The sequence below is a fragment of the Nycticebus coucang genome, chromosome 4 (genome assembly GCF_027406575.1).
Source record: "Nycticebus coucang isolate mNycCou1 chromosome 4, mNycCou1.pri, whole genome shotgun sequence".
NCBI classification, from domain to species: Eukaryota; Metazoa; Chordata; class Mammalia; order Primates; family Lorisidae; genus Nycticebus; species Nycticebus coucang.
In genome coordinates, this window is record NC_069783.1 from 138337416 (window position 1) to 138354249 (window position 16834).

The 16834-nt window shown below is 44.1% G+C and overlaps 1 protein-coding gene across 9 annotated transcripts in view; it reads left to right on the forward strand.

The window, feature by feature from the left end:
• The first annotated feature begins 2778 nt into the window (after positions 1 to 2778).
• Positions 2779 to 16834, forward strand: part of PRR14L (proline rich 14 like) — a 74860-nt gene continuing 60804 nt past the window's right edge. For 5 of the 9 annotated variants that reach the window (XR_008379737.1, XR_008379736.1, XM_053589958.1 and 2 more), the window contains exons 1-2: positions 2779 to 2932; positions 9564 to 10088. Coding sequence is in view for 4 of the 9 variants with exons in the window: in XM_053589958.1 (XP_053445933.1) it covers positions 9615 to 10088 (474 nt within the window). In the remaining 5 variants the exon portion in view is untranslated. The remainder of the gene's footprint in view (positions 2933 to 9563; positions 10089 to 16834) is intronic. The other 4 variants (XM_053589960.1, XM_053589961.1, XM_053589965.1 and 1 more) reach the window with 2 other exon arrangements.

Sequence of the window (16834 nt, forward strand, 5' to 3'; positions counted from 1 at the left end):
TGAGCCCAGGAGTTGGAGGTTGCTGTGAGCTGTGTTGCTACGGCACTCTACCCAGGGCGACAGCTCCAGGCTCTGTCTCAAAAAAAAAAAAAAGAAATGCAGATATTTCTGGCGGCACCCGTAGCTCAGTGGGTAAGGCACCGGCTACATACACCCAGGCTGGCAGGTTCGAGCCCTGCCCGGGCCAGCTAAACAACAATGACAACTGCCACAAAAAAAAATAGCCAGGCGTTGTGGCAGGCGCCTGTAGTCCCAGCTACTCGGGAGGCTGAAGCAAGAGAATCGCTTAAGCCCAAGAGTTGGAGGTTGCTGTGAGCTGTGACGCCACAGCATTCTACCGAGAGTAACATAATGAGACCTCTGTCTGAGAAAGAAAAAAATTATGATGAACAAACTATCAATTTTTTTCTTTTTTTCTAATATTTTCTTTTTTTTTTTTTTTTTAACTTTTTATTATTTATTTATTTTGTTTGTTTTTTGGCCGGGGCTAGGTTTGAACCTGCCACCTCCGGCATATGGGACTGGCGCCCTACTCCTTGAGCCACAGGCGCCACCCTTTTTCTAATATTTTCATAGTGATCTTTTGTAGGATTTTTATTGGTTGCTTAATTTTTTATTTTATTTATTTATTTTGCAGTTTTTGGCCTGGGGCTGCGTTCTAACCAGCCCCCTCTGGCATATGGGGCCAGTGCCCTACTCCTTTGAGCCAGAGATGCTGCCCCATTTTTTTCTTTTTCTTTCTTTCTTCTTCTTCCTCTTTTTTTTTTTTTGTTTGAGACATAATTTTACTTTGTCACCCTCCATAAAGTGCTATGGCATTATAGCTCACAGCAACCTAAAATTCTTGGGTTTAAGCTATTCTCTTGCCTCAGCCTCCCAAGAGCTGGGACTACAGGCACTGGCCACAATGCCTGGCTATATTTTAGAGCTGGGTGGTGCTTTTGCTTAGGTTGGTCTCTAACTTTCCTGAGCTCAATCAATACACCCTTCTCAGCCTGTCACGGTGCTAGAATTACAGGTGTGAGCCACTGTGCCTGACCAAACTACCACTTTTTTTTTTTTAGAGACAGTGTCACTTTGTCATCTTCTGTAGAGTGCTATGGCGACACAGCTCACAGCAACCTCCACCTCTTGGGCTTAGGCGATTCTCTTGTCTCAGCCTCCCAAGTAGCTGCAACTATAGGCACCTGTCACAACACCCAGCTATTTTTTTTGTTGCAGTTTGGCCGGGGCTGGGTTTGAACCCACCACCTTCAGTATATGGGGCCAGTGGCCTACTCACTGAGCCACAGGCACCGCCCTTCTTCTTCCCCTTCCTTTTTTTTTTTTTTGAGACTGTGTCTCACTATGTTGCCCTCAGTAGAGTGCTGTAGCGTCACAGATCACAGCAACCTCAAACTCTAGGGTTTAAGCAATTCTCTTGCCTCACCCTCTCAAGTAGCTGGAACTACAGGAGCCTGCCACAGCACCCTGCTATTTTTTTGTTACAGTTGTCATTGCTGTTTAGCTGGCCCAGGCCAGGTTTGAACCCACCAGTCTTGGTGCCTGTGGCTGGCACCATACTCACTGAGTTATGGGCGCCGTCAAACTACCACATTTTTTAATAAAGACAAGATCAATAATGGTGTTGTTCAGAGCCATGTTAGAGACTGAGGCAAAAAGAAACACCAGTAATACGTAGTACTGGGCTTCTTAGACTAGCATCTATAGGCATATAGATGCCTCAGAAAGTACTTGAAGATATAGATACATAACTTTAGAAACGTTCGAAAGTAAATATCCAGTTAATTTTTCCAAACAGCATCTGTGTATATTGGAATAACAGTAGCCTTTACAGGAACCGTACGTGTGTATGAACTCATACAAGCTGTAGACAATAGGGTTAGGACATTTGGGTTTGTATATCTCCAGCTCTGACTTAAGTTGGGAAAATGATCTCAGCCAAAATCCATGTTCACAGGCTCAAAAATAATCTTGATCAGAGTAGAGAAAATTAAAATCTCCCCCACAAACCTCCAAAATGCTAGCTCACTAGTCTGCCAGGTGGACAAGCTCCAAGAAGGCAACGGCTTTCTATTTTTGACACACATCTGTGTGACTTGGAGCAAGTTGATCTCATTCTCTGGTACCCCTCATTTCCCTCCTAGTAAAACCTTTTTTCCTTCCTTCAAACATCCGTTGAGTGTTTTTTGTGCCAGAGGCCACTTTAGGGGCTGAGCACAGAGTGATGAACAAGAGAAAATGAAAGAAGGCAGATGATAAATAATAAGAAATGAGATGAAACACGTAACTTCAGCTAATGTTAAAGTTCTGAAAAAATGAAAACAAGGAGCTGTAACAGACTGGAGGCAGGGGTGCTATAAGATACAATGATCAGTGTGCTCATAAGAAGCAAGAGAATGGCTTAACATACAACACTAATTCCGGTTATAAAAAGATCTTTCAGACTGCCAGACTGGAAGCAGGGAGGCCCTTAGAGGTGCAGTTGTTCAGGATCGAAAAATGGTGTACTGGACGAGAGAGTGGTAGCAGAGGATGTAGGCAGTGTCTCTTGGGACTCCCCGCAGCAGAATCAAAAAAAAAAAAAAAAAAAAAAAAAAAGGGTGTCTCCTTTAAGAGTCTGCGCCACAGGGGCGGGGTTGAGGGTGGCTGGGGCTAGCAGAGGGCGGGTGATCGCACACGGGAAGAGCCACCCTTGACCTGTGCGCGCGCGCGCGTGCAGAACAGGGGCGGGACTTAGGAGAGTCCGCATGGCTGGCTCGGGCCCCGGATGAGGAAGTGCTGCGGGACCATAGAGACGGAGAGGCGGCGGCGGCCGGAGCGCCTCCGGGCTCCCTCGGCTCCGTCGGCTCAGGTAGACTTGGAGGCGACCGGGCTGCGGCTGCAAAGGCAAGCTGGCGGGGCAAGAGCGGGCCGCGGAGCAGGCCTCAGGGTAAGAGGCCGGGGGCGGGAAGGCTTCGGGTGTAGCCGCCCCACCCGACTCCGCCCCGAGGGAACCCTGCGCCCGGCGGTGCTGGCTAAAGGGGAGCCCGGGCCCCCAGCCCCTCTCCGGGCGCCAAAAGGAAACGAGGCTGCGCTGCGGCCGGCAACAGGACCCGGGGAGAGGGAGGAGACCGGGCCCTGCGTCGCTAAGGGAAAACGGCTCCTCCAAGTCATGGCTCCGACGGCAAAAGGCACTCTTCAACCTCGCTAGGACAGGGACACCCCCCTCCCAACTTCTCTCCTCGGAAGGACGACGCCCCTTGTCGTAGGCGTGCGCTCTGGCTCTGCTCCCGTCAGTTTGTCAGCAGAGGGACACCCACTCCCCGGGTGCTAGATGGGGTGTCTGAACTTATCCTAAAGAAGGATAAGAGATAACCTCTAAAGGAGACCTTTCCTTCTACTTTGGTCAGCGCCCCCCGGGTGAAGCGTGAGACTCCCAGCTTACCTACAAGTGACTCCGGGCATCTTCTTTCTCTGTAAGAGAAAGATTTACCTTCTTTATTTTTCAGCTTTACCCCAAGATGTAGAGCGGAAGCCCCTGGATCTACTTATGGTATTGGAAATCAGCCTTTCTCCCCCTCCCCCCATCATGTGCACAGAGGGAGCCTCGCTGCTTCTTCCTTTTAAGTTTCCTGGTGTGCAGTGAGCTCCTTTCCCTTGCACAATTAAGAGCATGGCTTTTGGAGCAGCCTTGTGTCTCTTAACATCTTTGTACGTTGACTAATTGCTTAACTTCTCTCAGCCTCAGTTTATCTCTAATTTTCGTACTTTTCTTGGAATTGTCATGACGGCTAAAGAAGCATTTGTGTAAATGCTTGGTACATAATAAGCTTTTGGTGAGTTGTTGCTATCACTGCTACTTAATTTGTTAAAAAAGCAAACTTACATCTTGCACAAAGAAGTAGATTTTTCCATGCGTGCCCCTCCCATTTTCATTATTAGTGTTCAGCCCATCATTTTCCCACAGGACAGGAAGGCCCCTCCACATACCCCTTCCCAGGTGTAGGAGGAGACTCTTCCACTCCCCTTAGATCTCACCATACTCTACTTATAAAATTAACAAAGAGTGCCTCACTGAAAATAACCTGGAAAAAAAGACAGCTTTTGGAAATATGTCTGTACTTTTTAGAGAAAGGGAGCACCCATGCCAGAACTGCTTTCCTTTGTCCGTAGAACCTGTCACTTCTTCCTGACTACTTAAATCTAAGAGATGTCCTCTCCCACTCCCCCGACTTGCTCTTGTGACAAGAACGACTTCCTTCTATCTGCGTATGTCCCCATCCCCCAAGAGGACAATTCCAACTTATTCCTTTCTCTTGCTCTCCCAAGAAAAATAAGACTCTATACCTTTGAGGCTAGAGCTCTTTCTTCCTATATATCTAGAGTGGTGCAGATGGTTTCTTTTCATTTGAAAAAGAGATGAAAATCTTTTATACAGGGAGCCTTTGTCAGTAGAAATCAGGAGCATTTTCACTGTTTCACTCCTTGGAGACAGAGGGATCCTTTTTCTTCATGCTAATAAAGGGAGGAAAAGGGAAACAATCCAATGCTTTTGAGATTTCCTGCACACTCCATGCTTGAAGGCCAAGCAAGCCCTGTTGAGTATATGAACTTCCCTGCCTTACTTTCTGGTTTGTCTTGAGATCTTGTTAAAAGATTTCTTTCTCTTTTTCAAAAAGAGGCCCAATCTCCACATTCTCTCAAGGAGGGACTGGCTACAATGTCTCAATCTTTGGAAAAGAAAGCCCCTTTCTCAAGGTGAAAGGAGTGTTTTGAACTTCTGAGGGCCTGATCCTTATTGTGAATATTGTTCCTTGACACTGGCATAACTGTGCTCAGAGTTAACAGCCCCTTTGCATTGGAATCAAAGGAGGAGAAACCTTCAAACTCAGGATTATTGGGGCACATGGTTTTCTGTTCTGCTGTTTTGTTTGATTTCTTTTTCTTATTTTTTGCTTATTGATGTAAATTTTGTACTTCCAGAACTCTTATTTTGGGGAATATTTGAATGGCTAAAGTAAAAGTTGCCACTTTGCCAGGTTTTTAGTATTATAAAATATATTCTAATGAAATTGAGTACTGCGCTGTTAATTCTTCACTGGTAGGGTTTTGGGTGTTTTATTTTTTTGTTTTTTTTTTTTAACTTTTCCTGTTTTTTTTTTTTTTTTCTGGTGGGATACAAATTAACACTGCCAAATTACTTGCAGGAAAACTAAAAGAAAAGCTTTCCCTCTTTTTGTATGTAAAGTATCTTAAATTACCTTAAATGCCCTTGAGTACTTGCAGAGGGGATTAGTCTGAGCTTTGTACCACCATTGTTGGTGTCTGTAGGTGTGCTTTGCAGAAACAAAGAGAAATAGAAAAGTTATCCTTTAGAGTCTTGGGATTTTTATGGGTGGCTAGACCCTTTGAGCTTCTTTTGATTAACATGTGAAAAACAAGCCCAAGAAAGTTCACACAGCTTTCACTTAACACACTCTAGACCATGCTGCTCGTTAACTGAGGCAGGATAGGGACCCTAGCCTCCTGACTTGGAGATCAGCAGTTAAGACTGCTCACAGCAGTGCTCCTTTATCTGAAGGAGAAAGATCATGAGATAATTGTTGGCAAAAAAAGAAAAATTCTTCTTTTCTTGGAATAATTTTATTGCATACTCCCCATAAACATTAGTCTTTTTTTTTTTTTTTTTTTTTAAATACAGCCGGATGTTGTGGCGGGTATTTGTTTGTTTTGTTTATTTATTTTTTGTGTGTGTGTGGTTTTTGGCCGGGGCTGGGTTTGAACCCGCCACCTCCAGCATATGGGACCGGTGCCCTTCCCCTTTGAGCCACAGGCGCCGCCCCATTAGTCTTTTTTTTAAGAAGTAAATCCATAGCCGGGTGTTGTGGCGGGCGCCTGTAGTCCCAGCTGCTCGGGAGGCTGAGGCAAGAGAATCACATAAGCCTAAGAGCTGGAGGTTGCTGTGAGCCGTGTGACGCCACGGCACTCTACCGAGGGCAGTAAAGTGAGACTCTGTCTCTACAAAAAAAAAAAAAGTAAATCCATTCTCTAAACAAGCTACTATATTATTTGTACTCTAATGCAGTATTTGTATGATGGTAATGAAAGCCAGTAGCAATTGGCGAGAGTTGTTCATAAATCTATGGTTTATTTTTGCTTACACCTCAAATTAGATAATTTTCTGGTATCCACACCCAATAGATTGACTATAAGTCATTAATAGGGATTAAGGTGTAAATTTCTTTCTGTATTTTGTAAGCATTTGTTACTTTTTTACTTACTTAACACTTTAATGTAAAAACTTCAATTGTGACCGGGTGCGGTAGTTCATGCCTGTAATCTCACGCCTGTAATCTCAGCACTTGGGAGGCCGATGTAGGTGGATTGCCTGAGCTCAGGAGTTCGAGACCAGCCTAAGCAAGAGCGAGACCCCGTCTCTAAAAAATAACAGGGCATTGTGGCTGACACTTGTAGTCCCAGCTACTTCGGAGGCTGAGGCAAGAGGATCACGTAAGCCCAACAGTTTGAGATTGCTGTGAGCTGTGATGTCATGGCCCTCTACCGAGGGCAACATAGTGAGACTCTATCTCAAAAAAAAAGAAAAAGAAATTTAGGTGTAAAGAACTTGAATGTCTTATCAAAATTGTGTTCTGTTGCTACAGTCTGTGGCATTACCAATATTTTGCTAGATGGTGATATAAACTAGTGAGAATAAGTTTACCTGTTACTCTACGTTTGCATCTAAATATCACTTCATCTGTTGAGACTTCTAGTTCTTTGTAACTCAACTGCACAACTGCAGATTCTGCTCAAAAAGGACCCAGAATTAGACTAGGAAAAAAAAAGAGGGAGTGTCTGTTTTGTTTCCACAACCAATGTGCCTAGTTGTTTTACTGGGTGAAAATTCTTAGAATTCTGTTAAATGACTATCGAGATGAACCATTTTATATGCATATTAACATTGACTATAATAAAGATCTATTTAGTAAACTTGTATTTGTGCTTGACCTTGTATGGAACAGCATTTGGAACAAAATCTTGGATTAGAACCATGGGGATGGTAAAGAGTAGTATTTATTAGAAATACTGCCTGGGTCGAGTCCACAGGCTACATGTGCTAATTGCACAATGAATGGAAGGGTAGATATGGTTATATCTGGAGATTCAAGTCTGAACTCTAGGATAATGATAGCGCCTTTTCTAAGAGAGGCAACAAGAACAAGCATGTAGGTTTATTGAGGCCATCTAATGCATCCTTGTTTCTCAAAGTTGTTTGTATATAGAAAGACTCAATTATTCAGTGGATCGAATGGGTTCTGTTTTAGACATGTTAAGTTTTAGTGGTACCAGTCTTCAGGGAAACACAGATTAGGAATTGAGAGAAAGATTAGGGCAAGGGACAGGTTTCTTTTTTTTTTTTTTTTTTTTGTAGAGACAGAGTCTCACTTTATGGCCCTTGGTAGAGTGCCGTGGCATCACACAGCTCACAGCAACCTCCAGCTCCTGGGCTTAAGCGATTCTCTTGCCTCAGCCTCCCGAGTAGCTGGGACTACAGGTGCCCGCCACAGCATCCGGCTATTTTTTTTTTGTTGCAGTTTGGCCGGGGCTGGGTTTGAACCCGCCACCCTCGGCATATGGGGCCGGCGCCCTACTCACTGAGCCACAGGCGCCGCCCGGGACAGGTTTCTTTAAAAAAAAAAAAAAAAAAAATCACCTTTAGTGAGATTTAGTTCCTATGCCATATAATTGAACAATTTTAAATTGTACACATCAATTTTTTCTTAATATAGTCACAGTTGTGCAGCCATCAGTCACCATGATCAACTTTAGAACATTTTTATTACCCCAAAGAGAAACTGGGGTAGCTACCACTTCCTGTGTCTTCAGCACTCCCAGCCCTAAGCAACCACTAATCTGCTTTCTGTCTCTTTGGATCTGCCTATTCTTGATGTTTCATACAAATTGGGTTTTATAATATGTGTGTTTTGTGACTGGCTGCTTTATGGGGATAATGTTTTCAGGGTCCATCCATGTTGTAACATGCATTAGTATTTAATTGTCATTGTATTCCTGTAGTACATTTTATCTGTCAGTTTATAGATATTTGAATTATTTATACTTTTTGGCTATTGTGGGTAGTGTTGCTAAGGAATTTGTGTACAGTTCTGTGTGCTGACATATGTTTTTCAAATATATACCAACAAGTCAAATTGTTGGGTCATGTAGTAACTCTATGCTTAAAGGGACAGTTTTGAATCTTCCTCATAGCAGAGAGGCTGCAGGAAAAGGTGAGATCATTGAGAAGGTGAAGCCTCGGTGCCCGTAGCACAGTGGTTATGGTGCCAGCCACATGCACTGAGGCTGGAGGGTTCCAACCTGGCCCGGACCAGCTAAACAACAACAACTGCAACAAGAAAATAGCCAGGTGTTGTGGTGGGCAGCTGTAGTCCCCAACTACTTGGGAGGCTGAGGCAAGAGAATCACTTAAGCCCAAGAGTTGGAGATTGCTGTGAGCTATGATATCATGGCACTCTACCCAGGGTGACATAGTGAGACTCTGTCTTGACAAAAAAAAAAAGAAAAGAAAAGAAAAAGAACGTGAAGCCTGAAGAGGGGGGAGTAGTGAAGGATTAACTTAACGACACCTATACCTCTGGTGGGCAGAGGTGAGAGAGTTCCTGGGCACAAGGTCACAGAGACCCAGGGAGATCATCTCCATCAACAAACCTGTAATATTTTAGGCAGGTCACTTTTGACCTCTTTAGGTATGGTGTTGTGATCTATAATGGGCAGCTAATAGCTGCCCTACTTGGCTCCCAGGGTTGTTGTGAGAATCAAATGAGTAGTGACAGTGAAAGCATTTGAAGAATCTCTCTATGCAGGATGAAAATCAGGAGGATTCTGCTAAAGAGCTGGTTTAATAGTATTTTGTGCTAGTCTGGGTAGGTATAGTTCAAGTAAGGAATGAAATTCCGTTTCCTCCATATCATATCTTCTCTCAAAGAAGAAAGTCAGTGTATCCTAGTCTTCAGAGTCCTACCATGTCAATGTATAAAATTCTCCAGTATGTATTCATTCCACAAATATTTACTGAGTACCTACTAGGCAGTGGGGATTCAGCAGTGAACAAAATGATAAGGTTCACACTCTGAAAATAAGTAGAAACCCATTTTTTTTTTTTTTTTTGGCCGGGGCTGGGCTTGAACCCGCCACCTCCGGCATATGGGACCGGCGCCCTACCCGTTGAGCCACAGGCGCCGCCCGAAACCCATTTTTATTTGTAATTTACATCAGGTCTATTCTTGAATGCTTAGGTGTGTCTTATCCCCATCTACATTTGCTGGCCCTTGAGATTAAAATTTAGAATTGTTCATAAGGCAGTATTTGAACTGAGATTAGACAGATGTCTATTAAAGGTAAAGAATTTTTTCACAAATTCAGTTTATTGGGAATTTTTTGGTCTCAGATAATGGCTTCTGGAGTGAATTTATTTTCTTCATTTTAGCCAGCTTGAACTGAGATAGTTTCCTTCTGCCCTGTCAAAGTTTTAAACTTCTGTCCCTTCCTTTGATTTGTGTCAGGGTGAACCATTTGATGTAAAAGACTTGACTCCAAAATCTACATCTGCCCTAATGCTGTCATCCGGAGTAGAGACTCAGCCAGTTCCACTTGATTCCTCCATGTCTGCCGTGGTACAGGAATTATACTCTGAACTCCCAGTAAGTGTCTCCAAAGAGCTTCATGCTGACTCTGAGCCAAGTGTGATTCCAGATGTAAAACCTGGAGCCTCAAGCTCTCTTGTAAGTCAGAGTAGGGCATTGCCCTTGGAGCTGCAGAGGACTCATGTGCAATGTTGTGGTGAAGAAACCTGGGAGACCTTGAATCATGGGGGTGAGCCTGGGCGGTGTAGGCTAGTGGACTCCACAGCACGAGGTTCTGTGGCTTCTGGGATCTTTGATAGGGAAGAGAACACCAAGAGCATGGAGCCAAAGGTCTTCAAATATCAAGGGGACCAGGCGGAAATTATGAGAGACCCTTGTGAGGGAGCAAAGGAAGACCCATGTCAACATTCCACAGCTGCTGAAGAAAAGATCAGCCCAAGTCAGGTAAGAAATGTTGATTTAGATGAGTCGAGTATGAATGACAGCTTTTCAGAAATCCACATGCTGACAGGTAGTTTGTGATTTATTCTTGAAACATTTTCAAAATGTTGATTTTTATGTTAACTTTCTTTTTCTTTTTTTTTTTTTGAGATAAGAGTCTCACTATGTTGCCCTTGGTAGAGTGCCGTGGCATTACAGCTCACAGCAAACTCAAACTCTTGGGCTTAAGCGATTCTTTTCTGGGACTACAAGTGCCTGCCACAACACCTGGCTGTTTTTTTGTTGCAGTTGTTTAGCTGGCCCGGGTCAGGTTCAAACCCGCCACCCTTGGCGTATGTGGCTGGTGCCGTAAACGTTGTACTGTGGACACCCAGTCCAGATGTTAACTTTCTTTTGATGATCTTTTTTTTTTTTCAGACTCATAGTTTCACTTTGTCACCATCGGTAGAGTGCCGTGGCGTCACAACTCACAACAATCTCCAGCTCCTGGGCTTAGGCAGTTCTCTTGCTTCAGCCTCCCAAGTAGCTGGGACCACAGGTGTCTGCCATAATGCCCAGCTATTTTTTTGTTGCAGTTTGGCTGGGGCCAGGTTTGAACCCACTACCCTTGGTATATGGGGCCAGTGCCCTACTCATTGAGCCACAGGCACCGCCCTCTTTTGATCTTTTAAAACATTTATATCAGGTTGGGCACTGTGGCTCATGTCTTTAATCCTAACACTCTGGGAGGCTGAGGCGGGTGGATTGCTCTGAGCTCACAGGTTCGCGACCAGCCTGAGCTAGAGTGAGACCCTATCTCTAAAAATAGCCGGGCATTGTGGCAGGCACCTGTAGTCCCAGCTTCTCCGGAGGCTGAGGCAAGATAATTGCTTGAGCCCAAGAGTTTCAGGTTGCTATGAGCAATGATGCCACGGCACTCTGCCGAAGGTGACAAAATAAAACTCTGTCTCAAAAAATAAAAACATTTATGTCGTATCAGATACTTAAAAGAAGTGTTCATGTAATAAAAAATAAAAAATTACTTTTCTGAACCAACATACTGTATATGAAATGTTGAGTCTCTATGTAAAAATCATGTGTTATTTCTGCATATGATATTTAGAAGTTACGTGTAGTCAATCCTTAAGTTTTGGTAGGGTGAAGTGAGATATCAGAGAGAAATCTTTGAAGGTAGGACTTCACTGAGTGGGTGCCCTAGATCCAGAGGGATCTCCCTCCATATTTCAGGAGCTGGTTCTTAATTTTGCAGGAACAGAAACTTTTAGTATATCAGAGGTGATGCTCTCTAAAGCACTGGCCCATACTAACCTCCTCTTCATGAGAGATTGAAGTATAAATCAGAATGCCAATTCTTTAATTAATGCACAGTGAAAAGTAGAATTATTACTTGGTAGGAATGGCTGCACTAGCTGGTCAGTATGTCTTCTTGTAGGCATGCTACATGGAAAATCAGATTTCTCTCTATGAGCTTGAAATTAGAGTAAGAGGGGTTAGTTAAGGGTTACTAATGGTTAGTGAGCTGTGATAAAGGAATATACCTGCCAAGTGGACTAGAAAATGTATTCTCTCTTAGATGGTGCCCTAGGCCATAAATTAGCAAATTTTTTCTATAAAGGGCCATGGAGTAAATAATTTAGACTTAGCAAGCCATGGTCTCTGTTGGAACTACTCAATTCTGCTATTGTAACATAAGAGTAGAAAGAGACAACATAGTATAAATGAATGAGTGTGGCTGTATTCTACTAACACTATTTATGAGCACAGGCTCGCATGGGCAGTGTAGTAAGACCCCATCTCTAAAAAAAAATTTAAGCACTCTGGGAGGCCAAGGTGGGTGAATGGCTTGAGTTCAGTAGTTCAAGACCAGCTTGAGCAAGAGAGAGACTGTCTCTACTAAAAATAGAAAGAAAAAAAATAGCTGGTTGTAGTGACACATGCCTGTAGTCCCAGCTACTTAGGAGGCTGAGGCAAGAGGATTGCTCAAGCCCAAGAGTTGGAGGTTGCTGTAAGCTATGATGCCACGGCACTCTACTGAGGGTGACAAAATGAGACTGTGTCTCAAAAATAAATAAATAATAATAATTATTATTTTTTTAGAGACAGAGTCTCACTTTGTCGCCCTTGGTAGAGTGCCATGGTGTCACAGCTCTCAGCAACCTCTAGTCCTTGGGCTTAGGTGATTCTCTTGCCTCAGCCACCCGAGTAGCTGGGACTACAGGCACCTGCCACATGCCTGGCTAATTTTTTTTTTTTAGGCTGCAGCCGTCATTGTTGTTTGGTGGGCCTGGGCTGGATTCGAACCCGCCAGCTCAGGTGTATGTGGCTGGTGCCTTAGCTGCTTGAGCCACAGGTGCAGAGCCCTGGCTTATTTTTTTGTTGCAGTTTGGCTGGGGCCAAGCTCGAACCCGCCATTCTTGGTATATGGGGCCTGCGCCCTGCTCATGCCTGTAATCCCAGAACTTTGGGAGGCCAAGGGTTTGAGACAGGCCAGCCTGACCAACATAGTGAGACCTCACTCTTTTTTTTTCTTTTGAGACGCCCACCACAACACCTGGCTATTTTTTTGGTTGCAACTGTTATTGTTGTTTAGCAGGCCTGGGCCAGGCTCAGACCCTCCAGCCTCAGTGTATGTGGCTGGCACCCTACTCACTGAGCTATGGGCGCCAAGCCAGACCTCACTCTTAAAAGTTTAGCCAGGTCTGGTAGTGGGCACGTGTAGTCTCAGCTACTTGGGAAACTGAGGTAAGAGGATTGCTTGAGCCCAGGAATTTGAGGTTGCAGCAAGCTGTGATTGTGCCACTATACTCCAGCCTCAGTGACAGAAACAGCCTGTTTCTAAAAAAAGTAAATAACCAATTAATTAGCCAGGTACAGTGGCTCCAGCTACTCAGGAGACTGAGGTACGAGAGGATTGCTTTAGCTCAGGAGTAAGAGGCTGGGGTGAACTATGATTCCTGCTGTGATTGGCCACTGTACTTCAGCTTGGATGACATAATGACACCTGTCTCTTTAAAAAAGGGCAAGCTGGTGGCCTAAAGGCTGTAGTTTACCAGCCCCCGTTCTATTTATTTTATTTTATTTATTTATTTATTTACTTTTTTTTTTTGTAGAGACAGAGTCTCACTGTACCGCCCTCGGGTAGAGTGCCGTGGCGTCACACGGCTCACAGCAACCTCTAACTCTTGGGCTTACGCGATTCTCTTGCCTCAGCCTCCCGAGCAGCTGGGACTACAGGCGCCTGCCACAACGCCCGGCTATTTTTTTGTTGCAGTTTGGCCGGGGCTGGGTTTGAACCCTCCACCCTCGGCATATGGGGCCGGCGCCCTACTCACTGAGCCACAGGTGCCGCCTATTTTATTTATTTTTTGAGACAGAGTCTCACTTTGTTGCCCTCAGTAGAGTGCGGTGGAGTCACAGCTCATGGTAACCTCAAACTCTTGGGCTTAAGCGATTCTCTTGCCTCAGCCTCCCAAGCTACTTGGATGAGTAGTCCCAGCTACTTGGGAGGCTGAGGCAAGAGAATCGCTTAAGCCCAAGAGTTTGAGGTTGCTGTGAACTGTGATGCCACCGGCACTCTACCAAGGGCGACATAGACTGTGTCTCAAAAAAAAAAAAAAAAAATTGGCTCTAATGACACAACCTGAAAATGTGTAATTGACGGTTGGGGGTCTGGGGGTCTGACTTATGAAAAAGAACAGTCGAGAAAAGCCTTCAAGAATTTGGAGGTCTTTTTAGCAGAAAAGGTCACATAGGCCACAGTTAGGGTCAGTAGAAGACACAGAGGGATGGTAGCTCCTAATCACTCTCAGGTCACAGAACCCTTATGGAAATCTAACACTGCAGACTTCTCAGAAAAGCAGACATAGCATTTGCATACCATGTTAGAGGGTTTGCAACCCCCAGATATACTTGGATCTCAAGATAAGAACTCTTGCTGTATTGGCAAAATGTCATGCACTCAAAAGACAACTGACAAATTGAAAGAACATATTTGTAACATACGTCTCAGATACAGGGCTTGTGTCACTAATATATAAAGAACTCTTCAATTGAGATGTGAAGAACCAAAGCTCAATAGAAAAATGAAGAGTAGACTTGATCATTCAACTCACTGTGTGAGTGGTGCTTAAACATAGGAAGAGTTGGTCAGCTTCACTCATAATTAGAGAAATGCAAAATGGAACAACCTGAGATATCACTTTTTGTGTACCAGATTGGTGAAAATAAAAAGTATGAAAACATATCTTGTTAACAAGGCTCAAGGAAACAGATGTTCTCCTAGAATGCAAACTGATAAAGTCTTTCTGAAGAGGAATTTGGCAACATTTCACAAAACTACGTATACTCTGACCTGTTGATGCAGCACTTTTCATTTCTAGAAATTACCTTGAAGATAACACTTAACGATAGTTGGGCACTGTAGTGGGTGCTTGTAGTCCCAGTTACTCAGGAAGCTGAGGCAGGAAGATCACTTGCACCCAAGAGTTTGAGGTTGCTATGAGCTATGACACCAGGGTACAGAGTGAGACTCTGTCTCAAAAACAAAACAAAACAAAAAAACTATAGTTTATCCCTCAGTCTTCTTGTTGAAATTTGATCCTCCGTGAATGGGGCCCAGATGTTTGGGGTAGGGGGGCAGATCTCTTGTGATGGCTTGGTGCCTTCCTCAGACTAATGAGCCAGTTCTTACCAGAAGATGCCAGCAGTACGTTTTTTGTCCAACCTGCAGAACTGTGAGCCAGATAAACTACTTTTCTTTCTAAATTACCCATCTTCAGGTACTTATTTATAGCAACACTAAGTGAACTAAGACAAGATTGTTCGTAGCAGTTAAAAATTACAGAATAAGATTGGGCACAGTGGCTCATGCCGGTTATCCCAGCACTCTGGGAGGCTGAGGCAGGTCGATTGTCTGAGCTTATGGTTCGAGACCAGCCTGAGCCAGAGCGAGACCCTGTCTCTAAAAATAGCCAGGTGTTGTGGTGGGCGCTGTAGTCCCAGCTACTTGGGAGGGTGAGGCAAGAGAATCACTTGAGCCCAAGAGTTTGAGGTTGCTGTGAGCTATGACGTCATGGCACTCTACTGAGGGCAACAAAGTGAGACTCTGTCTCAAAAAAAAAAAAAGGCTGCGCACTCGTAGCTCAGTAGGTAGGCCACTGGTCACATACACTGGGGCTGTCAGGTTTGTATTCAGCCAGGGCCTGCTAAACAATAGACCGGTAAACAAAGTGAGATTCTGTCTCCAAAAAAAAAATTGCAAAATATTGGAAATCGCCTACATGTTCATACATAGGAGAGAGGTTTAATAGACTGTCTATAGTCGCAGCTACTTGTAAGGCTGAGGCAGGAGGATTGCTTGAGTTCAGGAATTTAAAGTTCCAGTGCACTCTAATAATACCACTGCATTCTTATCTGGGGTGACAGAGCAAGATTCTCTAAAAGAAAAGAAAAAAAATTTTTTTTTTTTTTTTTTTTAGACAGAGTCTCACTTATTAACCCTTGGTAGAGTGTTGTGGCATCACAGCTCACAGCAACCTCCAAATCCTTGGGCTTAGCCGATTCTCTTGCCTCAGCCTCGCAAGTAGCTGGGACTACTGGCGCCTGCCACAACACTGGGCTATTTTTTTGTTGCAGTTTGGCCAGGGGCTGGGTTTGAACCCACCACCCTCAGTATATGGGGCCGGCGCCCTACCCACTGAGCTACAGGTGCCACCCAAGAAAAAAAATTTTTGATGGTAGTGATGATTATAACCCATAGGATAAAACAAATATCATGAATGCATGTTGATATAAAATGACTGAATAAATAAATAGAGGAAAAGAAAAGTCGTCAAGAATTCCAGTTCACATAAAATGATTAGCCAGGTTGTGGCACATGCCTGTACTCCTGGCTACTCAAGAGACTAATGTGGGAGGATCTCAAGAGTTCAAGGTTACAGTGAGCTGTGGTTGCACCACTGCACTCTAGCCTGGAAACAGGGCGAGACCCCCCCACCTGGGTGAATGAATGAAAGGAAATAAAGGGGGTCGGGGAAGATGGGTAGAAATAAAAAATCACCATTTGGCCATCATCACAGTGATAATTATTTCAACCAAGAGTTATTCATGGATGTTAAAGCTAGCGGCTAAAAGTTTAATGAAAATAAATGTTTACATAGTCTTAAAGTACTTCCCCATAAGATATTTATGAAATACATAGGTGAAAACATAACTTCACAGTGGGAGATACCTGGCAGACTCCTCCTGAACCAAATGATTGCAGCTTGCCTTCCCCAGAATGAAGCACCCCCACCACCACGACAGGATAATACCTTCTGATAGGACATACTGAGAAGAGCCAGCATCACTTCTGTGGTATTCTTGCTCCCAAATCTGTATCTGGAATCTAATCATGAGGAAACATAAGACAAACCCAAATTGAGGGACATTTCTTTTAAAAAATGTCAAGATTAAAAAAAAATAATAGGCTCAGGACCTGTGGCTCAAGCGGCTAAGCCACCAGCCACATACACTTGAGCTGGCAGGTTCAAATCCAGCCTGGGCCTGCCAAACAACAATGATGGCTGCAACCAAAAACTAGCCGGGCGTTGTGGCGGGCGCCTGTAGTCCCAGCTACTTGGGAGGTGGAGGCAGGAGAATTGCTTGAGCCCAGGAGTTGAAGTTGCTGTGAGCTGTGATGCCATGGCACTCTACCCAGGGCAACAGCTTGAGGCTGTGTCTCAAAGAAAAAGAAATAAAATAAAAAAATA